Here is a 25,174-nt window from a genome sequence, read left to right as displayed (position 1 = left end):
GTTATAATTATTGCAACATGTATGATGATTTGTCCGATTAAATGGACTTTACCGTTTGAATATTTTCCACTGAGTGCTGGTAATTCCTGTTCATTTGCTGTTTGATACACAAATAAGATACATTTTTGTTAATAGTTGTAAGATACCTGAATGCATTTTTAAGATTTAACTCTTGGGTTTAGTTGCATTTAGAATGCAAGCACATGCAAGCAGCATTTTTTTTATATGAATGGGGAGATGTAAGAAACATAAAGTAGACATTCTCCCAATTTTGGCTACAAAAGTGGAAATCCACTTCAGATTCTGTTTGGTGAACATTACCCCTGCCAGTGCCTCATCTCTGCACCGATCACCCTACAAGATAGGCAGCTGACCGGAGGAGCACACAACACACCCGATCCGCACAAGACTCCCATCATCCTCGTTCTGCTAGGTATCTGTAGGAGATCACATCCACTCCGTGTGACTCCTCGGCTCTCCGTGCTTGTCATTGTTACCGTGCTCCCCTGTCTGTCCCTCCTCCGGTGCTGCCAGTGACGTCAGCAGCTTGGCCGGTGCCCCCTTGCAGCCAGCAGGAGGAGAGAGGGAGAGAGCAGAGAAGAACAAGGCAAAGAAAGGAGAGGAAGGAGGGAGGGAGTTATGCAAAGACGGAGGTCACTGGTTAACAGTTCGCTTGTGTCCTGGAACAGGGTGCAGCAAGCAGCATCTGGCACACAAGAAGGAGACTGGACTGTCATCATCACCACTGAGCGGAGGCATCACATAATACCACCCCACCTGTCATCGCACTTGTAACTACACTTCCCGAAGTGTCCTGGGAGTTGGAGGCTTTGGCACCTTCAGTACCTTCCATCTATCGTAGTTGCTGAAACCTGGGAGGGGAGCATGGCTTCATCTGCCAGCGGGATGGAGGAAGTGCGCTCCTCGGTCCTCACCCCTCTGAAGCTGGTGGGACTTGTGTGCATCTTCCTGGCCCTGTGTCTGGACATCGGAGCCGTTCTGAGCCCAGCCTGGGTGACGGCGGACAACCAGTACTACCTTTCCCTCTGGGAGTCTTGCAAGAAACTGGGCGCGTGGAAATGTGAAAACACCCTGCAGAGCGGTGAGCTTACTTCCCCACATCCCTTCACTCATCATGGCATGTCCAATGCACTGGCATCTGTCTGCCTGCTGTCTCCTGGCACCTAACACATTTCTCTCTTCACCTCATCTCCCCTAGAGGGTCTTCCTACACCAGCAGATCCCTGCTACTTACAGCTGGCTCAGGGCTCTTGGAAATTGTGTTTGTTCCTTTGTATGAATAGATGTTTGTAAATAATTCTCATTACATCAACACTACTCTGCTGCTACTTAAGGGTAATAGGTAATGCAGTGTGAAGCAGTCTTTCTCAACCTTTTCAGGAACCTTTAAAATAATTTTTAGGTGTCTGGGAACCCCTGCTAAAATTGATTCATTTTGGGAAGAATGTTTTTTACAGTGGTGGTCAGTGGGAGATGTTGACCCCACATTGGTAGTCATTGTTCCTTACAGGGGTGGTCAGGGGGTAGAAGGCTCTCCCTAAAAATAGTGGTCATAATGCCCATTACATTTGTGGTCTGCAGGAAGAATTCTCTCCCTAAAATTAGTGGTCATAATTTCCCTTACATTTGTGGTCAGCAGGAAGAATGTTCCTCTTAAAAATGGTGGTCATAATACCCCTTGCATTTGTGGTCTGCAGGAAGAATGCTCTCCTTAAAACTAGTGGGGATAATGCCCCTTACATTTGTGGTCAGCAGAAAGAATGATCTCCTGAAAAATGGTGGTTATAATGCCCCTTACATTTGTGGTCAGCAGAAAGAATGCTCTCCTTAAAAATGGTGGTCATAATGCCCCTTACATTTGTGGTTAACAGGAAGAATGCTCTCCTTAAAAATGGTGGTCATAATGCCCCTTGCATTTGTGGTCTGCAGGAAGAATGTTCTCTTTAAAAATGGTGGTCATAATGCCCCTTACATTTGTGGTCAGCAGAAAGAATGCTCTCCTTAAAAATGGTGGTCACAATGCCCCTTACATTTGTGGTCTGCAGAAAGAATGCTCTCCTTAAAAATGGTGGTCATAATGCCCCTTACATCTGTGGTCTGCAGGAAGAATGTTCTCCTTAAAAATGGTGGTCATAATGCCCCTTACATCTGTGGTCAGCAGGAAGAATGCTCTCCTTATGTTGGTGGTCAGTGAGAGGAATGCACCTCTTACAGTGGTGGTCAAAATGCCCCTTATGTTGGTGGTCATTAGGAAGATTCCCCATTTACAGTGCTTGTCAGAATGCCACTGTCCCAGACAGCTAGAAAGACCATTGGTGTTATTCTGCTGGCTCTGCCAAGTGGGGTTGGATCTTGAACCATGCAGACTCCATGAGGTGGGAGGTCAACCTGCTACAGCTCGGGAAACCCCTTCAAACTTCTGGGGAACCCTAGAGTTCCATGGAACCCAGGTTGTGAATAGCTGGTGTAATGACACAGTAAGTTTCTGCTCAATGTGCATTGCTTTTAACTCTGCTTCTTTGGAGCTCTTTCAGATAGGCTGTGGTGTTTAGAAATGTGTTTTTATGCATTGAATTAGTGGATTGCCTGATCATGGATAATTATTTTGTTTCTTTGCAAAATGGCTTTTAAAAAACACAATAGTGTGCACTTATCCCCAGCCACCAGTCACACATTAGCTTTTAAATCATTTAAAGGAGTCAGCTGATGTGTGATTGGTAGCTGTGGATAATTGCACATCACCATTTTTTGCATTACGCTGTCTAAATGTACCTCAGTGGCCTTTATTTGATAACATATAAATCAACCGCTACAGAAAAGTAACACATAACTGACCTGCAATCATCTTCCATTGTTCTGACAGCTCTAAGCAGACAAAAGGTGACATCTTATTGGTTACTAGGGGTTACTGCACACCACAGTCTTTTGCACTGTCTCGTTTAATTAGACTGAGTGTCTACTTGCCTTTGTGTTACTGTTGAGCTACCAGCCTACTGCTGCCTATTGTGATACATATCACATTTCCCCACAGCTTGTACCAAGCCACAGTACTCCTCCCCAGCCTCCCTGTGTATATTGTTATCATGTATGGTTGATCTTGACATTCTAACAATTGTCTGCAAATATTACCTGTCCTACATTAAGACCCAAAGCCTTTTGATGGACTATAACAGAAGCAGCAATCTATTACTTTGTGTCATCAAGTTGGATGTAAATTGATTTAAATGTCTCTTGATGAAACATAACTGGGTGTGCTGTCATATCTGCCAGATACATGTGCAACTTCTGTTTTTTTGTCTTACATGGCAAGCAGAGGTTTTATTACCATATATTTTACTGGGTGTTCAGTCCCCTGATTGTTTTTTCTGCCTTGCTTTATAGTTTCACTGTGTATCTACATTCTATAAATGTTACATGGGTGAATGATCTGTGCACCATGGTTTTATTTTCCTTGCCAATTCCATGTTATGGTATGTGTTTATTGTTGCTAAATGCGCAGAAAATGTAATAACTTTAACCTGTGCCTAAATTCTAGTTTAGCTGAGATGAATCATCATCTTGATAGAGCATATCCCCTGGTGAATTTAATGCTGCACCCAATGTCAACACATTTGTATAAAGCCCTTACATGGATGCATTCATCTGGAATACTGATGTATAAAATGACAAATCAATGATTTGTATCTTAGCATTGGATTACAGGAAATATACTTTTACACAGAGGGTGAAGGAAATGGTAAAAATAAAGCAGGCTGGCAATCGTGCAGTTACCAGCTCAGCATTTACTAGGAACGTTTATTTCCCATCTATAAACTGGCAGTGATTCCCTTTATATTTTGAAACCTACTGCATCATTAGGTTTTACAAGATGCTTTTAATATGCATTATGCTCATTATGTCCAACAAAACAGAGCAGTAATAACATAGTTTTATAACTTGGCTGCGTTCTATGGTACCCCAGCCAAACCTTACACCACCACATAAACCCTACATGTTGGTTTGCGTATTTTTTTCCCAGCCTACAGTTGAGTTTGTGCTGCTGTTTAAGCTTCGTGAGACGTTTGTTTCGGAAATGTGCTCACTCAGTACCTGCAGTTTTACTTTTCACAGATCAATAAATGTATTTTTATTCTGTGTGCAGTTTTAAAGTTTTGGCATCAGCGATCCTTTGGCTTCTGATTGTGACTGTTGGATGTGCAAACTTAGGGGAGAAAGGCAACTTCAAAAAGGTCTCCGTAGCAACCGCAATCCATTATTCCAGCTCAGTGACTTTCTGTTATAATATCCATGGTTTCCAGACAAATTTTCTATATTGCTGAGAGGGGAATGAGCTTAAAAAGACGTATTTGCATTTCTTAGCAGCTGCATTTTTAGCATGCTTGTTGGGGTGTCTGTGTGCTCAAGACAGTATGGGAATAAGTTGAGAGGCCGTGACAAAGCTTGTTGGGAATAATGCAAGGTGGCTCATGCTTATTCTAAGGCTCAATTCATGTCAGCTTTTTATGGCGGAAAACAAAAGAATGGCAGAACAATAAGAGAGTCCCTTTTTCATGCAGTTGAGGGATAATTGAGAACCAGATGTGATTTTTATCTGATTTCTTTCAATCGACAGGTCTATTTTTACCATATTTTGTTTCTGGTAGACACTTTTGCAGAATTTTCTGAATTGTGCTTCTCTTATAACTTGTGCCTTTCAAGGTCATCACACAGACTGACTAGCAATTTCTTGAGTAAATGAATAATTATGCCTGAACAGGCTCTTTCTGTTTGACATCTGTGGCTGTCTGATGGGACATAAAGGCCCGTTGTGGGACTGAGGACCCCCCTCCTGTCACTGTTTTATTTTAGTGGTATGTGGTGAAAAATACAGTACTATACAAAACATGCTCAGTGTATCTTTGCAGAGAAAGAATTGGGATAACTAATCCTGACAATAACATACCAAAAACTGCCCTTCTCCTTTCTATGGTTACCACAGTATATTTCCTTTGCCTTGTTTAGCTCCTTATGTGGTAGAATTGGAAGTTTCACATATTTCTTAGCTGGATTCCATTCAAGTCCTTGCACAGTAATTGAAGCCTTGTGAGATGCATTTTAAGTAACTTGTTTTTTCATTTGGACTTGGGAATAATGCCCTAACTCAACTCAGTTATGTGAAAGTGGATTCCTGTGGCTGTACTTGGCAAAAAAAAGTTAATAGTCCCAGATTCCAGGTAGCAGAGGTAATTTTTTACACACAGCATGCATATGCATAGGTAACGTACAGTGGAGAACAGAGGGGGTTGGGGTGAAAAGTGGCAATACTGGTGGTATTGCAAATTCTTATACTCCTCAAACTAATGTGTTATATGCTGCACTGTGAGCAAACAATGATACCATACTATTCAGTATTTCATGATGGCAAAAAGGTTTTAAATGGTTTACCTCTTAATAGCCATTAAAGGACTCCTACTGTATTTGGAAGAATGTTATCTGATAGCCATATAGGGTAACATATATAATAATAGTATGCAGAGGGTAAGCCGAGCTCCCAGCAAAATTGATGCTGAGGGCAATAGAGAACCAGTGAAATCAATACGCCTGGAAGTGTTGATTCTTCAGCAGACTGAGCTTCTTTCACGAGGGAGCATGGAGCTGGCTTTCTGGCCAATCAGGAAGCCAGGCGGCGTGTAATGACTCGCCGTCTGGCTTCCCGATGCCGGAAGTTCTGGTATCGGGATAAGTATCAGGAGCATTTGGGCGAGTACGAGTAGTACCCAGGTGGTAGAAGTGTGGACCCTTCCCCCCCATTTGTGACCACTTCCGGCCATGGTTCCGGAGGCTCTCCCCCTCCTCCTGAGAGCATATAGAAGGCAAAAGTGAGTTGGTCTGAGGAGCTGAACACAGAGAAAAAGGGTGAGAGGCCCAAGAAGCTTTACACAGAGGAAGGGAGTGATATGGTTTGGGGATCTATACACACAAAGAGGTGAAAGGCTACACATTCATTTTTAAGTTGATAATTTTGTATGACCCACAATTGATGCTATAAATATCCGAATGGCCCTCGGCAAAAAAAAAGGTTCCCCACCCCTGCCTCAGTCCTTTAGTGTATCCTTTAGGTTCCTTTTATAAGGTATTGTTGATTATTTCTATAGTTATGCCACTTACAGTAGTATTCAATAAATACTCACAAAGTAGAAGAGTTGGAAGATACTGGTTTATGAGTACCAATATGTATAAAGTTCTTTTAAAGTCAGTTCTGAATCCCAGCTTACATGACTCCAGCCAATGGGAAAAGACATGGCCTATACATATTACAATACAGTACATTGTGCGCTAAGCATCCCATTTATTTTACATGAGCTGTGCATCTGAACACACATAAACATAGGAACACAGAGGTCCTACTCTCTTTTTGAAAAGACAGAGCACAGCAATGAACAGAGCGTTTGCATCTGTGTGTTGTGGTGCGCATGTGCACTGCAGTGCACTGTATTAGTGTTTTAGGGTGCAATAAACAATGGTAATGTGCTGCAACATATCTGTTATTGACCTCCTGTAATATGTAATGGGGTTATTGTTTGTGTTATATCGCACTTTGTGGCATCATTCAGTAGTTCATGTTTTTATTGCTATATGTGCCCTATTTGGGGACTCCCGATCCCTTTATTTCTTGCCCAGGTTTCTGAGTGATGGAAGATCTAACCAGTAGAGTCACAGACATCAATAAAATTCTCAAAAAGATTCTAAGCCATTAACGCTCTTTGTAAAACTAAAGAGAAGTTCTAACTGGAGCTGAGCCTTAATTTAGTTGCCTAGCAGGTATCCCTTTTGCATAATGAAACAAGCTAGCCATAACATGTATGCACGGTAGAGTCATCAATGAACCAGAATACTGTCACTTTTGAAAGAGAGGACTTGAAGTTTGTGGAACATGATAATGAGATTGCTATTTTAAGATTTTTACCTAAAAAAAACAGTTTGGCAGACTTCTCCTTTTAATTCCTAATTGTTTTTTTTTTTTTTAATTTCTGCCTTTACAATCTTTCAGGAAAAGAACAAACAAAAATAAAAACAAAGTAAAGCTAACATTAGATCTGGCTACCTGCCAGTTTGAACGAAGGAAAAGGAGGGGGTGTGAGCAATGCGTGTAGTTCTTTTTTTAAGTATTCTCATGTGATACTGGTTATTGACATATGGCCAAGCCAGTAGAGGTTACATGCAGCTGAAAAATTATTTAATCTCATATTTTTATACATTCCCAGTTGTCTTTGTTTTCTTATTCTGGTTGTAATATTTTAACCACTCTGTGCCTAGTGAAACATAGGGGGAACCTTTGGTAACAACAATATATGCATTATGGACTAAAACATTAGGAGTTCTGTAAGAAATGTTATGCTTCATTAAAGCAGACTTTTTCAGCTAATTTCTACAAGGAAGTATAATAGTGTATAAAGCACAGCAATCCAGACATACTTACCTGAATTCAATGGCCACATCCTGCAGATATCTTCTTAACCCATCAGAAGATCTTATATGGAGGTTGGGAAGATTGATGCAGACCACAGCTGTTAGTTTCAGCTAAGTATACTTATTGAGTGGGAGGGGGTGGGTTGAGTTTATTAAAAAGGTAGGGAAAAGATAATTGTACTGTCTCTAAAAGTACAGTTATCCTTTATTATGGAACTAAACCCGCAGATTTCCATTCATGGCATGCCTCTGATGAGAACTGTCACAATTAACAGTGTGCTTAAGTCAGCTGTCAACTGACCTTTCATGCCCTCAAATGGTTGATGCCATAGCTGATCATCACATGGCATCATGGCAACTGCAGATACAGAGGCTAAGATGGTGCCATCATCAGCTGTAAAGGATAGGAGGGTTTGTTTAACTTAAAGGGATTCTAAACCCTCATTTTTTTTTGGCCTATATCTACTGCTAGCAAGCAGTAAATATAGGCAAAAAGTAAAAAAAACAACAAAAAAAACAGCTTTAGCAGCGGTTTACACTTACCCTGTTTTTGCCCGTGAATCCGAAACTGCTCGGGCGGCCGCCAAGCATCTTGGGGCGGGTGCATGCGAAGTTCGGATTTTCGGGCGGGAGACGGGCCGAGACGCAAGGTAAATCTATGGACGTGTGCACCCGCATGCAGACACCACTGGACCTGCAAGCAGAGAGAAGTCAGCGCTGGATCGGAGAGCCGCAGCACCGCTGGAGGGACAGATGAAAACATCAGGAAAGAAGAGGAAGATCGGATTAGGAAACCTCAGTTAAGGTAAGTGCTAACATTAACATGGGGGGGAGGGAATTTTTTTTTGACTTTAATGTCACTTTAAAGAACTGTGCCTAGGCCTCAGAGGTTCATCAGTCTGCTGTAGACAGGGGGAAACATTTCCTCCATGTTCCTTCCTCCATGTTCCTTCCCCCAGTGATCACATAGGACTATCTATTTAGCTTTCTGACAGCTTTCAAGGTAAAAGGCAGCAATAGGGGGATCTACGTAAGCCTTGCTTACAAATGACCAAGAACATTAAAATAAATCAATGCTTTGCGCATGCAGGGCAAAGAAACAGGTTTGAGTTAAAGGAGAACTATGGGGTTAAGGCTTTTCCCCATAGTTCTCCTTAGGGTAACGGGAGGACACAAACTAGCGTCCTCCCGTCACCCTAGGCTCAGTATACTGAGACGCCACAGCTGAAGCGGATCCCGACAATTGTGCCGGGATCCGCCCAGCTGCGTGACTGACAACTGTCCGTTCCGCCAGTCAGCGCTGGTGAATCGGAGCGGGGAGGGGGGAATCCAGCCCCTCCCCTGTCACGGCAGAGAGCCGTGGCAGGATCGAAAGGTGAGCGAACGCCGGTATGTGTTCGCTCACCTCCCAATCTACTGAGGCGACCTGTGACAGTCTCATTGTCACAGGTCGGCTAGAACTAAGAGGTGAGTGAAAAGCACTCACCTTATAGTTCTCCTTTAATGTCCCCATCCCCAACAGGACATATCCGCTTCATTTTGCTTCATCACTGATCTGGTCAACCATATGAGTGAGTAAATATCTAGTGCTGGTTATAGGGGAAAGGAACAGAGCTCACTCCTTTTTCTTACATTCGACAGATCAGGTGCATGGTGATTGGCTTTGCATTGTCAGATGGAGGTGAGGAGAGAGTCCTCAGCCCTGTGTAAGGTTTAACTAGTGTAAATCAGAACTCACTTATGGTTTCCATTCCTCACTCCTGGTGGCTAATTGGAGCAATTAGAGAGTCAACAAAAGGTGAGTGTATGCTTCTGGGGAGGGGATCATTAACCAGTTGACATCCGCGGTGTTAAACCCCCTTCCCATCCAGGCCATTTTTCAGTATTCAGCGCTGCGGTACTTTTAACCTGTTTGCTTTAAGGCTATTATGCATGTTGAGCTTTCACATGATTGTGTTACCTATAGGCCAACATGTTAATCATGTATGTAGTTATTGACTGTGCCTGAACAAAATAGTGCTTACCTTCAGGAGAAAAGGAGAGATAACAGCATCGTCAAGTGTGCTATAACCTCTTTCAAACACATTAAATACCTTCTATATTACTTAGCATGCAAACCAGAGCAGACTTAAGGTGCTACACTGTCCGAAATTCACACAGTGTGTGGTACTTTCGGCACTGTTTCAATCGGCATCCCTAGATCAGCTGATCGAAGGAGCCAGTCGGAAAATCTTCAATGAGCCGCCCGCTCTAGTTGGGTATTCTGACAGGTGCCGTACACAGTGGGATTCTTTGATTGACACGCTGTTAGTGTTGATGGAGGAATGGGGTCTATGTTTTTCGTTCAGCCCGCTCAGTGTATGGCCAGCTAGATCAGTGTATGAACAGTCTCAACCTCAGTGAAATGTAAAATGTGTCTGAGGCTAGGTCTGATATAATGTAGCACTTATATTGAGTGGCAATTGTGAGATAAAGCTACAGGTTATGATGTCACATCACCTGTAAATTTGGCTTGTTATTTTGTATCTCTCCCAAACATAATATTTTCTATCTTGTTTCAACTTGTTTTTAATTGGCCAATTCCTGAGTTTATGCTGATACAGTTTATTTTTACTTTGTGTATTTTCTCTTTATATTTTATATTGTTTCTATTTTTTCCTTTTTTTATTAGGTATTTTGTATGACGTAAGCTGGCCATACACTAGTATAGGGGCAGGCAAACTCTAGTCCTCTAGCTGTTGTGCAACTACAAATCCCATTAGCCATTGTAAGACTCTGATAGCCATGGGCATGACTCTCAGAGGCAGATACATGATGGGATTTGTAGTTTCACCACAGCTGGAGGGCCGAAGTTTGTCTACCCCTGCACAAGTAGATTATTTTACTAGTGTATGGCCAGGCTGGACAAAAAAACCTAACAGATTCCCCCATCCATGCTAAACAGCACGGATATGGGATAAACCCCTGCTGGGCTATTGTATTCTGACAGCGGTGGCTATGTTGCTCTCAGAATACCTGAACAGTGATTGCAGATGATTGGCTGCATTTACTGCTTGGGTGGCAGTTTTCTGGCTGGCTCCTTCGATTTTAAGATTAATGGAAGCCGGGAAGGAGGCTGCCGTCAGGGCCACCCACAAAGCAAATTATGGGCGGTTCTTGATGACATTTTTACTCTTTATGGCTAGCTTAATTCTGCCTTTTTTTGTATTTATAGGTCCACTTTTTCTTTTTTGTTTACTTCATTTGCTTTGTTACCACATAAATGGTGAAGTCGGGCACATTTTACTTTACTGTAGATGTTAGAGTAATGTGTCTTACATCTTCGTAAGCAACCATTCTCATGTTACATTATCTGGTAATTTAAAATCATTGAAATAAGGCTGCCAAGCAGTTTTGTTTTCTAGGTGATCAGCGCTTTCTCTGAGTCTGAGTCCCAGCACAGTTGTGATATAGCGTATTAAGGTATACTCAGACAACCCCAGCTGACCTCTTATTGTGATTTAAACAAAAGCAGCTTCATGGAATGAAGGAGGACAATTGTTATGTGAGAATATACACACATACCATAAAGAGGAACTGTATAGCAATTGTGTACCATCAGATATTTTGTAAACATATAACATTTTTTATTATTCTTCCAAAGATAAATGATTTGATACGCTATGTATAGTTTTTTTAATGGAATTAGATGTCTTCCAAGGTAAATTTATTTTCACTGCTGAATTGCTAACATCATTATTGATACATGTTCAGAATTAATTTGTAGCTGAACCCATAGAAAATAAAAACAAAGATGAAATGCATATACAGTATGTGAACTTGTTAACCCAGGGGTGGCCAAATTATTATGGAATTCAGGGGCCAGCCTGTCCAATTAGGGACCAACACAATTTTTTTTTTAGGAGCCATCTCCAATAACAACAACTGGAATAAACCTCAAATGTTATGTGCCAGCTTTCATTTGTATAGTGGCATTAAAGTAAAAAAATTCCCCCTCTCCCCCAATGCTGCTTTAAGCACTTACCTTAAATGATGCCTCTTGATCCGATCATCTTGTTTTTTCCTGTAGTTTTCAGGAGTCTCTCCAGCGCTAGTGCCGGTCTATGATCCAGTGCTGACTCCTGTCTCTTCTTGTCCTGCGGAGTCTGTGCGGGTTGCGGCTGCCTGCATTAACTTGCCTTGTGTCTCTCCTCATCTCACGTCTAATTATCTCTACTGGGCATGTGCCCGCCCCATGATCCTTTGTGACCTCCCGCAAATTTTCAGATCTTCGGACGGGAGTGTGCAGCGGAGACAGGTAACTGTTAACCTTTTTGTTAAAAAAACACTGCTTGCTAGCAGTAGATACTGTATATGTAAAAAAACGCGAGGGTTTAATTGTCCTTCAAGAAGCATTGGCTACCTGGATCCTGGGATTTTGTCTTCCCTGGGTTAACCTGCAACAAGGTTTTTAATTCTGTTTGACCAGTCTATTTTGATCCAGACACACTGCTAGATCCTGTACCTCCACTGCACTGGCATCTCCAGCTTACTGGTTGTGTAACAGCTCATTAATGAGTCATCACTCTGCTTATTCCTGCTGTTGTCATTTTCCAGTCAGCACATGAGTACTGCAGCAAAGCCTTATTGGCTCTTAGCACTCAACCTTCATCTTCCAGTCTGAGTGCTGCTGTGTAGGAGACTTTAAGGCCTCATTTACACTGTCTACTTGCATTTTTATGCAGAGATCTGTCTGCAAAAGCTGTCAGGCTAGATGTTTTTTTTATGCGTAACATGACGTGCCTTCATGTGCATATGATTTTAGATGCATCTGTCCTTTGTCCATTGAAATAGTCCATGAAATAGTCCATTGAAGTAGCCAATGAGATTTCAGCAAATAGACACGTCTTGCGTTTACATGTGTTACACATGCGAACATGTGTTTTGGTGCATTTAGAAGCTAAAATTGTTTCCTGGATGCACCTGACTTCTATTTTTCTTAAACCCGCCTAGATTGATTGCATTTAAAAGCATCTAAACGCAAGGTGTGAATGGATCCATTAGAAATCATTAGATGCATTTATATGCATTTATAAAACCAATAGAAATGCATAGGAAAGCACCTAATTGCACCCCAGTGTGAATGGGGCCTAAGAGGCTAAAGTCAAGATATAATTTTAAAAACATTTAATGATGTTTTTAATGAATAGCCAATTGCTGCAGTTCAGCTCTAATTGGTTCAACTGTCCTAAAATCAGCAGTTCTGGATGCAGAGTTGGAAATCACCATAAAATAGTTATCTCTGAACTCACAATTCATGAGTGAGAATATTATTTATCATTTTTTGGATGTATGCTGCAGCAGAAATGTCTTCTATTGAAAGTAGGGAACTGCTATAATTCACCTTTGAAAGGCAGAAGCGAATTGCAGTAAATTTCCTATAGCATCAGATTAATTAATCACATAGTCACAAGCGAGTGTGTGATCATGGAGCAGTAACAAACTCTGTAGCCTGTGGCAACTCTGTGTTTTCCATTTGTAACACTTTACGCTGACAGGTTTGTAAAATAGCTTCACCCTGGCAAGGCATAAATAGGAGGACAGAACCAAGCTGTTTTAAGCTTTGTTCTGAGATGTGGCAAATTAAACAGACCCTGTTGCAGGACCATTCATTTGTGCATTTAATGCATCCTGTGCTTATTTAAATATAAAAGTCTCTCTTGTGTGTATACCCAAAAGCTCTGAGACTGCTACTGGGCGCTGTTATCTTGAATGTGGTTTCAGCAGCCCTACCAAACTCAATGCTAACACTCAAGTACAACACTATAGTATTCCACCTTTGCTTCTCCCCCACCAGCTACATTAAGGTTATGTAGAGAGGAGAGAGGTAAAGGAGCTGGCACAGCACAGAGAAGTAATTAGACACTCCCAGAAGGGGAGAGGGTGAAGATGTGGGAGGAGGGAGGGGGAATTCTGGCTATGCCAGGGAATCAACTTTTCTTGGAGCGATCAAATTCAAAGGCACATTGCAAGTATATAAAATAGTTTATGGAAAGGAAATGTGCTGCAGTATTTAAAATACTGGATTTTTCTGTGTGTTTACCTGTAAATTGTTTTAGCTTGGTGACAGGGTGCCTTTAAAGTATATGTAAACCCTAACAATGAACTCCTATTTTGTCTCTTTTGGCCTGGTTGTAGCATTGGACTTTATTATATCTGTTTGCTTAGTTCAAAAAAAAATACCTGTCGATCATGCCAGAAATCTTGTGAGCTGATAACTTCCTGTACCTACTGCCTGTGCTGATTGTTATCAATTACATAGTTTCCCAAGGATTACAGAACCGCACCCCTCTATTTTATGGACTGTAGGAGAAAGGAGATGGGCAGGGCTCCATAGAACTGTTTTGTTTCTGTTGTCTTTAGACAGAAAGTAGGAGTTATACTTCAAATTGGGACTCAACCTGTTACAACTCTATGGGGTCTATTCACAAAAGGGTGAAGAGTTTGGAGAAAGCAGGAGAAGTGAACAATCTAGGACAACATAGCTGAACTGGAAAGCGAGCTGAATTGGAGAATGTTTCCAAATCAGCTATTTTGTCCTAGATTGTTCACTTCTCCTGCTTTCTCCAAACTCTTCACCCTTTTGTGAATAGACCCCATAGAGTTGTAACAGGTTGAGTCCCAATTTGAAGTATCGGTCAGCTGTGAAAGGATTATAGTATTGCACTTAGTGGTTAGTTTTTTCAAACCATATGATACTTGCTGGTTCCACAAGCCAAATTTCAAGTGCATTGGTCAACAAAAGTGCTACATTATTTAATATGCATTATGTCAAGGGGTCAAACATGCACAGTTTGCCAAACTGACAAACTACACTACCAAGGAGAAACAACCGTCACAATTTATAACTCACAAATAGGAATAGATAAACACAAAAAGACAGCTATGGAAATGACCATATGATTGAATCTGCTGTGACCCATTTGGAAATAGCTTGGGGCCAATTCTAATGCATACATAACCTTCTTCAAGAAGCACAGAAACCGTCCTTTTGAACAACTAAAAGTCCCTGTCTAATCTGTCAACCCTAACCGTTATGGAGGATCCATAATACTTAGAGTATCTTGTGGGAGTTATTAGGTCGATGATAACATTCTCATAACATTTTGAGGGACCAATTCTTATGGTGCAAACATTGTTTTCTCATGATGTTGCCAAATTCCAGGATGATAATGACCTCATACACAGCTAAATTCCAAAGAAAGAATCAAGTTCCTTCCTTTCATTGAACATGTACAGGAATTCTGAAGTGTGAGCTATGCAGTGAATTTCACCTTCTTTACACTGGAGATTGTTCTTCAAAAATGCTCAAAATTGCTACCACTACACACAGTTCTGTACTTTTCTAACAGAATTCCAAAAAAGGAAGGAAGTTGTTCTGAAGTTAAAGTGCTGACCCTACTTCTTATTGCGTATTTGATGTGAGAATATTGGTAGGCATTGCTGTTATTTTGCCTATGTGAAACCTATGAGTTTGCTTTCCTTGATTTACCTTAAAACCTATTATAGTGAGCTGTTGTCTGTATTGATATAATCCACATTTTCCTTGCATGAAAATGAGAAATGGCAAAAGCTGGTTATAATTTAGCACATTAGGAATGTTTTCTATTCACCTCAGCTGACCTCTTTAAGCTAAGCAACAATATAATGTTAATGCAGTTTTACACTTCTTTCTGTGAAAAAGAGATCCACAAGCACAGGAAGGACTGTATTATAGCAAAATCTGTACATCTCATGCTTCAAATACATTATTTACCTATTATAAAAAATGCTACCTCTGAAACAGTCACCAAGGGTCCCTGTGCCTACCAATATAATGGGGAATTTACACTGACCAGCAATGCCTCTAATTTTATGGTGGCCAGTGTAAATACCGTGTTACATTGTTAGTCAGTGCAAATGCCCCCATTATATTGGTGTTCAGTGAAAGAAGGACCCTATTTCATTACGGGTCATTGGTGTGCCAATAAGCATTGGTTTGTAGTGGGAGAGGGTCCTAATATGTTGGTGTTGGTGGGTGAAGGGCCCCCTCTCATGGGTGTCAGTGGATAAAGGACTCTCATTTATTGGTGTTTAGTAGTTACTTTACTTACTGGAAGCAGGAGCTCCACTGGACATCCTGATTCCTACAGGAAGAATAGTAAATGTTTACAGTAATAAGGGGCAGTGCATTTTTTCTGTGTGTACCATACCAGTTCAGGGGCAAGCTATGGGATTTCTTGGGGAGTTGAATTTCACAATTCCACTGCTTAGGCACATCCATTAAATGCCACCTCACATGTAGTTTCTGCAGAGCCACTATTGAGGTGGGAGCTGCTGTAGAGGAACTGTACAGTAGAACTAACACAAAAGAATGTACATTTGTATTGGATGACTTCCTAACAAATGATGGCTAGACGTGAGAATATCTAGGAAAGTTTGCTCCTCTCCAAATTTCCTTCTGTTAGTTGATCACCTAAAATGTCATCAACAGCAACCTCTCTTTTAATTGTGTATATATAGAGTGCTCCATTTAACAAGGTTTAAGAGCAAACATCCCTTATCTCTAAAAGAGGGCTAAGTGTGGGTTTTACATATTCCCTACCATGAGTCTAAGTGGGCAACTTTGTTATCAACTAAGGTAAGCTGATAAGATATTTGACATGTATCTGTGAGAAACAAATACAATTATATTGCATATATGTAGAGGTAAAAGGAGGCAGCACATTAGTATTGAGTCCTGCAGAGTGAATTGATAGCTGTTTGTTTTATGTCTATGAATATTTGAAGCATGTATGGTACTATAGATTGTGTTGTCATCTGCCTGTCTGGGTTGATGGTGTGTGTTCCTAACCACTTTCACATCCATGCTGATGCTGCATGGAAAATTGTTCCTCTAATTCTCCCTCCTGTGTGGATCAGCTTTTAGAGCCTTCCATCCTCCATAAATCTTCATAGATGGGCTGTTATGTTTCAGTATGACTTTTTTTATATATCACAGACTATGAAAAAGGATAAGAAGATTAATTTTTTATCTAGATTTTTCAGTTTAGCTCTTCAGTATATATATCTTAGAATTTAAAAGTTGACTGTTACAAACAGTCAGAGGTAAATGAGAGGATACATAGAACAGTGTGGTGCATTCTGTCTTCTGTGCCTTCAGTTTTACAATGATAGCTTCAGCAAAGTTGTACTCAATATTAATTTTCCACTTAATAACAAAACAGCAGATACCCAAACACCTGGCTTGCTGTTTAGATCCTATATATACAGACACGTTGATGGAAATCCAGGTCACTATGCAGTGGTTCATCAAACATCGCAGATAAACACTGGTCATTTCAGAATTTCTTCTCTATGGTGACACACTATAACTTTTCTACCGTTCATTAGATCACTGCATGCATGTTATACTAAAAAGAAAGATAAAAAAGCCTCACATTTAGCCAGAGATTGTATCTGATGAGATTTGAGTCAACTACATCTGCCTCCCTGCTGATACAATTAAAAGTTGTATTTTGAATGCCACTCAATATTCTATGTGTACTAACTGTACATTTTGGCACCAGTTAAAAGGTGCTTCCAGGTCTGGTGCTGAGGGCAAGCTAATTGATTTTAATATTTTATGAGATTACACAGTATCTCATGATTCTAAATTACCCATTCACTTTCTATTTTCTGTTGCCTGCCAGATTTGATAATTGCACTGAATCGAAATTACATCCACCTACGTTTCACTTTCTATAGATTTTTTTCCCCTTTTTAAAAAAATGTAAGTTCTAAAACAGTTTATTAATATATATATATATATCGATATGTATGTATATATAGATATATATCTATATATACAGTATGTTATACGTATTAGCATATAACTGTTGATTTGCTGTTCCAAACATTGTTACCAGTAATGCTGATAAAAGGTGATTAACACAGCACCTTACAGTGTCTGTAAGCTTAAAAAAACTACAATTTAAATTGCTTTGTATAATCACTATATCTGCTAACACCAAAAGTATGTGGTGATGCTGCAAGGTCTCTTGCCTTTTTCCCCAGTATACTGTTCTCTTCTGTCAACACTATCCAAGGGTGCAGACCAGACACCTGGTAGTAATGACAGACATGCTCAGTTTCACATTCTCAGAAAACAGCAGTGCTCCATGCAAAGCACTGTGAGCCTACAATCGCCTAGTCACTCTGTGATACCACAGGTTGACATGAAGTAGACCTGCATCCCTGTGACCTGCATCAGTGATTGATAGTGGCTCCCATTCAGAAACTTGCTGTCTAGTATTAGACAGTAGGTTCATCTATTCCTATTAGGTCTCCATCCCCACCCTTTACAGTTGTAGACAGAGTAGCAGTCATGTGACTACTTCAAAACTGAAAAAAGATGAGAAAACAGGTATTAGGGAAGTTTTTTTTTCGTGTGTCATTGATGGAAAAAGCATTAAGAAACGTTCTGCATTACATTAAAGTTGTTCATATTCACTTACACTTTAAAGGAGAATTATGTGGGGAGTGAAAAACACTCACCCCCACAATTCATGCCGACCCTTGACAAAGAAGCTGTCACAGGTCAGATCTATTGATTGGGAAGTCAGCGAACACATACTATCGATCGCTGACTTCCCGAACCTCTCCCTGCAGAGAGCGGTGACTGTCAGTCACTGCTCCCTGCAGGGATTTCTCCCTCCCCTCTCCGTTTCTCTAGCGCTGACTGGAGGAACAGATAGGTCATTGGGCACAGCTGGGGTTGGGCACAGCTGGCTTTGCTTCTAGAGAGGCAGAGCCAGCTGTCAATCAGCCAGCGGGGTGGATCTCAACAGTGTTGTTCTGATCTGTTCCAGCTGCGACGCAGCTCTGCGCTCTAAGCATATAGTGGGCAAATGTGGGTCACCAGAGGACATTGGTATTAGGGTTAGGCCATAGTTCTCCTTTATATTTTTGGCATAGTGTGACATACAGGCATGATCGGATGTCCTACAGTCAGGTATATATTAAAGCAGAAGTAATTTATCCTTTTTAATGCAAATACTCTGATGTAGCAAGTTACAAATTGTGTATGCATATTTGCAAATATGTTACCTTTTGCATTATCAATGTTTCATAACATCCATACGCCATCTTGTAGAGTCTATTCATTGGCATTAGGGGGAGTTGATTAAAAGGCGTTATCGTCTCAGAAAAGTGAAGTAAAGTTGTCTGTAGGAACCTGGTGTGTAGGGCATTTTTTTACCCACCTCAACTTCCCACTTTATCCGTATGTAACTCAGGTTTCTACAAATTCAGGGGAACTGTATTTACAGTGAATCTACAAGGTGATATAAAATGATAGGACATGTCCTACTGAATTCCATCAGTCTACATTCATTTGAATAAAAAAAAAAAACTATTTTTAAAAAGTTCTTACACTTGTTGATGTAGAAATTATAAAAGCACTCATACACATAAGGTAAAAGTTTGAATGGTATGTATAACCTAAACTTTTCTTTTTAGTCTTAGATAAACCAGTGAAGGGTGTAATCTGTGGGGCGCTGTGAAAAAATGCAGACATGTGGACAGTGCACATAACAAACAATTGATTTCAATGTTCCCTTGCAGAGAGCTGCATTTTTCTACTGCAAAAAAATGAAGCTTTCCACACAAATGTAGGACCCTTTGTCAATTGTCACCAGAACAGGTGTCCCCATTGGAAAATCGTGTTGGAGGCAAGGCTGAGGAATACCTCACACTGAACCAGAGGTACCGCACGTCACTGCTGTAAAGTAATTCATCCTAAAAAGATCACAACAAAGAGTCAAGGTTCAATAATTTACTATCACAACAGAGACTCTGAAGTTTGATTTCAATCACTAACAGCTTACAAGTTGTGTTGTTTGTGTTTTGGAAAACGCTAAATTTACCCCAAACATTGCAGATTCAGTTGTGAAAATCTAGAACTTTACGTCTGAAACATGTTGAGTGCACTGAATTCGGCACAAAAATATGCCAAAAGCCATTCAGCGTGCATAGTTATATTTGTATAGCGGTAATTCTGCACATAAAATTATGTGTAAAGCTCTTTGAAGTCAGCAGGGGTCTTTTTACATTGTTACTTTATAAACCAGTACAGAGCTGTATGTATTGTCACCAATATTATATAGAATGCCCACACATCCGTAAGGGTATGTAGTAAATTAAAGAAAGAAAAAGGCTTAGAGTGCCCCTTAATATCCCAACCAGACCCTTATCCAGAAAAGCAGCCTGGGTGGCAAGGAAATAGAAGGTAGCAAGCATGCAGCTCCCTCTTTCTGTAATTTGCCAGTCCATATGCCTAAGGGTGTACCTTGCAAAGCACCCTTGTCCCAGGAATTCAGGGTGATATAATGTGTTGTTGAAATCATAGGAATATTGTAGAAGCACTACAACTCAGGGGCCATAAAACAAGAGCGCCAGACCAAAACGAATGTTAGAGTCCATTAAAAAGCTTAAAAATTGTGTTTATCAAACAGCCTAGCATTTTGGGGGCAGACACAACCCCCTTCCTCAGTGCTTGGAAACTGTGAAAATTAAAGAATGAACTCAGAATTTAGATTGTACTGCAGGAGATTGGTAGATTCTGAGATTTTTCGAACTCCATTCCTTCATTTTCATTGTTTCCAAACTCTCTGAGGAAGGGATTGTCTCTGCCCTCAAAGTGCACTGGCTGTTTGATTAACACGATTATTAAACTTTTTTTTTACTCTAACATCCATTTTGGCCTGTTTTGTTGTTGGACATTGATATCAACCAGGATTCCCGGCAGTATTATAGCAGCTGGGAATTTTGTCGTTTAGCAGTGGGAATGTGGCATGTTCAGCCTGTCTGAATTCTTTCACCATTCAATGGTGTTTGGATTCAGGTTTAGGTTCTTTGCTAATTTTCGGCCTATTCGGCCAAACTGCTGACAGATCAATTACAGACGTGTTCCAGCAACAATTCATACCTGATGTTTGTTTACATTAGATGAATGGCGGGCTGCCAAATTTCTGCAATCATAGAAGATAAGTGAACTTCAGTGCCTCTGTTGGGAATGTTGAAGATGAATTTCTCAACAGTGCCTACCGCTACAGAAGTGAATAAGGGCTTGTTTTAATTTTTTTTTACAGTTTGTTCAGAATATGTGAAAATGTTTTAATGTGCATAGCCTGGGCACATGTTCACTTTAAAGCCACCTTTGCATATCTTAGGTATGTCATGTATGTCAAATGCCAGGATTATCTCTGTCATCAACGTTAAGAAGGAATAAAATAAAATACTGATTATTGTTTTTATTTTTTAAGAAATGAAATGTGATTGCTGCAGTTAATAAAATCATAAAAGTTCTACCGAGGTTATACTGAGTAATTAATTATAGATGAATCAAGGGAAAAAGCAAGTGGAATCAATAAAAATAAAAATGTATGACAACAATATTTATGAAATATGCACTTGTACCTAAAAAAACCTGGGTGTTCAAATGTCACATTCCTTCCATGTAAATCACATTGTTGAAGATGACTAAGTGCTTACCTTTGTCTTCTGTACATATTATTTAAATATCTGAAATTTCACTAAGCCCTCATGACAGCTAATGTATGTGAGCTAATTTATAGAAAACCAGTCATGAATGGGCATTTGTAAAAATCTATATCTTTATATGATAATAGTGCATCCTTACCTAGTTCTATTCTCTCCATGTTAGACTAAAAATGTCAGCACCATGTCAGGCTGTAAGGCATCTGCAGACTGCCCTATCTTCTGCTAGAGTTTAGGGTTGATAGCTAACACACACTGGACAGCAGGAGGAGAGCGAAACTAGCAACCTAGGGGTTGGTTTACTAAAGGCAATTAGGCAGTTCACTATGCAAGGGACATTTCTCTTTAGTTTCCTGAATGAGCTAAAGCTGTGCTGACTTCCATCATCCGATCATGTGCAAGCAACAATACTGTGTTCTTTCCTTGCTCATAATTGGGTATTCTTTGCAATGTTGATATTCACCACATCCTCCAAGCCAAGGGAACATTTCCCTGCAAAGTGCAAATTCCCTTGCCTTTAGTAAATCAAACCCATGTAATTCTGACAGGACCTTTCTTATGTGACATATTTGATCACTGAGCTTAGGCAGAAGATGTAAAATGTTAGTGTTAGGGTTCACCAGATATTAGGACCCTTCATCGAATACCAATACCTCATGATTTTGTGTATATTTAACTTTTGGGGCGCAAGTGAAAAGATACCTTTAAAATGCATACCAGCCTGCCTTCTAAATAATCGGTCACTAAGGTCATAATATGGGTCACTTGTGAGAATTTTGCAGTAAAACACAATTACTCTGCCACGGTAGTCAACAGGTCCTTTAGGAGGTTGGCATTTGGTTATTGGTTTTGAAACAGTTGTATTTAAAAGTATAAGAGTTTGTTTTCTATGTTAGCACCAATAACTACTACATTTGAAGCGTTTATAGTTTTTTTTCCTCTTTTCTAATAACAGTACTACATTACTTTAAAAGGGGAATGCTGATAAATGCATTTTATAGCCTAAAGCTTGGTTTATGGTTTTATGCATTTGAAAGCAAACATTTCAACCATTCATTCTTCCTTGCCTACAGTTTCCGTGATTTCTGAGCCATTTACTAAACACTTGCATGAGTTAACAGTGTTTCTCATCAAAGTTTGTAATATAAACATTTAAATTCCAGCTTCCTAACAGTGCTAACAAAGAGGCAGTATAATGTAACCATTTATTTTCATAGACAAAGAATGCTTTCAGAAATGAGCAGTGTTACACTGGAATGAGAGAAAATTGGCAATGCTTTTAAAATATTTAACATCTGGGCTAGGCCACAGAATCAGCAACAATTTATGAGTGCATTTTCAAACTAAGCTACCATGACTAAGGGAGTTTTAAAGACCCTTTGCAAACTACATGTGATTGAGAACACAGTTCAGAGCTATTGGATTTGTTCTTTCAGCTTCTGATAAATCATACAGAGTGTAGTGATGAAATAAAAAGGAAACCATGAAACATATAAAACCAAGAACTGTATGACCTAGAATAAAGAAAAAGACCCGAGGGCATGGCATTTAGCTTCATTTATTGTGACTCACTGACATACAACAAAGTGTGTTAAATGCTCAAATTGAAAGGAGCAACACATTTATTATTCTATAAACAATATAGGACAGAATGCAAGGTGCTCGAACTTGACTGTGTCATGGCTGATTAACAAGCATCAAACTCTAGTTTATTAAAACTCAGTCTATACATATACTACATAGGATTTGTCTAACTGTGCTTTCTGAAGGAGTGCAAACAGAACATATATACTGTATATATATATCCTTGTTTTTTGGATTGCTTAGTTGGAACCAATTTGTCTTGAGATTAGTTTTCACTGCCTGCTTCCAAGAAGAATCAGATTTCACATTTACATGTTTAAGCACTGAGATATCACCGAGACATTCAGCAGGGGATGCTGAAGGAGGGGTTGTTGCCAAGGAGTGAAGCACATCTTCTCTACAGAAAAAAAAGTTTGATTTTGAGTCTATAGACTATAATAGTTTCTCATTTTAAGGAATTTGTTTTTGTGTTGACTTGTTTTTTGAATCACACTTTAACCCTAATATTAATTATTATGGTAATATCTCCTATAAAGTTCAGGTTTGTAAGATAACACACCACTTAAACTATCTTTTTTCCATATTTCAGACATGTGATTACTTATATCTTCTTAAGAATTTCATGACTCTTATAGGCTGCAAGTTCTCAGAATATGTAAGTGTTTCATTTGCCTCCCCTCTGCCAACTCTTGGCAGTTGTTAGCTGCAGTACAGTATGTATTTTTAGGAAGAGTCAACTCTCTACTCTTGTGGTGTCTCATAATCAAAACTATGTAAGAAATTCTTGGCTTTTGAAGACAATTTAGCAATGCTGCTTGAAATTCAGGCATTTCAATCTGGATATTTTTTAAAAAAATGAACTTGCCGTTAACTTGGTGAGAAGGAGCTCAGGCAAGGCAAGTAGCAGTGGGAACCAGAAATCAAGGAGAACTACTGTTTAGTCAAACCTTTTTAGCTTAAAGGAGAACTATGGGGTTAAGGCTTTTCCCCATAGTTCTCCTTAGGGTAACGGGAGGACACAAACTAGCGTCCTCCCATCACCCTAAGCTCAGTATACTGCGAGCTATTGCTCGCGGTATACTGAGATGCCGCAGCTGAAGCAGATCCCGACAATTATGTCTGGATCCGCACAGCTGCGTGAGTGACAGCTTGCTCTGCCTATCTAGAGGCAGAGCCAGCTGTACCCGCCCCCTCCCCCAGTCAGGGCTGGCGGATCGGAGCGCGGGGAATCCAGCCCCTCCCCTGTCACGGTAGAGAGGAGCCGTTATGTGTTCGCTCACTTCTCGATCTACTGAGCCGACCTGTGACTGTCTCATTGTCACCGGTTAGCTAGAACTATGAGGTGAGTGAAAAGCACTCACCTCATAGTTTTCCTTTAAGTTCTCTTTTGAGTCACAGGAGTACATTTACTAATGTGCACCTTTGACCCAAAATCAGCATATAGTGGGCATATAGCCTGCTATATGGTTACAGTGCAGAACTACACTCCAGCCAGTAAAGATCCCAATAATATTGTTGAGATACACCCCGCTGCATGATTCTCAGCTGGCAAAAAATATGTTGTAAACAATTTCAAGTAATTATAAAATGTGGAAGGTAGACAACAGTTTACATTATATAACATCATCTTTCATTAATATATGAGGCATTTGTAGATGAGCAAAAAGTATTTTGAAGTTATTTTAGTTGGTTGGCAAATCTACTCCATACTGAGCCTGCATTTTATGTTAAAGCAGAACTCTGGGGCTACCCCTGCATGCAAGGGTTAACTGCTCGTATTTGTCTAGGTTAAAAAAAAGTTATACTCACGTGATCCCCCAAGATGGCTTGCTTTAAGACCAGGCCCTGGAGCCTCTCTCACCCTCTGCTGCAGCAGTCTAAGGTCCCATAAAACATTCTATACTCAGTGGGAGGCCACTGAGACACATTCCAATACCGCAGCATAGGAGGAGAGAGGCTTCAGTGACCGGAGAAGCAGATATCCGGCTCGTCGCTTCAAGTAAGTAAGACGTTTTTAGCACCTAGACATAAACGACCACTTGCAGTGCAGGGGTAGCCCCACTAGAAGGGTTAAGAACAGTTCTTTACATTCATAAAATGTAGAGCGGGGTGTGGTTCATGAGGTTTCTTGTCAAGTGTTGACTGCAGAAAGCTTTAGAGAACACCCTGGGATGAGACAGGCCCTTTTCCCCACATTTATTAGAATGCAACGGACTTCACCTACTGCAGAATTCCAAAACAAGTAAACAGAGTTGCTTTATAAATGTGCCAGATGATGTTTTTGAAGAACAGTGTTAGTCCAGCAGTTAGGCCATTGTGCTGCTCTATAAATGGACCCCTATTTGTACAGGGACTACCATCTTTCATTATTTGTCTGGCCCATCATCCTGCATCATCAACGGCATTATTTATAATTTCCCTCTGAATAAACATGTAAAGAGCCTCAGTTATGATAAAACATGCATTTTAATATGTAAAATAGAAAAATAAATTATCGGATGGAGTTGGAAATGTTATTGGAGAAAGTGGCATGAGAATCAGTGCAGAAAAACAAAAACAAAAC

At 40.2% G+C, this 25,174-nt stretch overlaps 1 protein-coding gene across 1 annotated transcript in view; it reads left to right on the top strand.

Moving 5' to 3' along the window:
* Positions 1 to 840: 840 nt before the first annotated feature.
* TMEM47 (transmembrane protein 47) overlaps positions 841 to 25,174 on the top strand; it is an 81,390-nt gene continuing 57,056 nt past the window's right edge. Inside the window, exon 1 of the mRNA XM_018567123.1 lies at positions 841 to 1,102. Coding sequence (XP_018422625.1) covers positions 886 to 1,102 — 217 coding nt within the window. The 5' untranslated portion in view covers positions 841 to 885. The remainder of the gene's footprint in view (positions 1,103 to 25,174) is intronic.

This window comes from Nanorana parkeri, unplaced genomic scaffold (assembly GCF_000935625.1).
Source record: "Nanorana parkeri isolate BGI_ZX_2015 unplaced genomic scaffold, ASM93562v1 scaffold1010, whole genome shotgun sequence".
In the NCBI taxonomy this organism is placed as follows: Eukaryota; Metazoa; Chordata; class Amphibia; order Anura; family Dicroglossidae; genus Nanorana; species Nanorana parkeri.
This window is presented reverse-complemented; position numbering and strand designations above follow the sequence as displayed.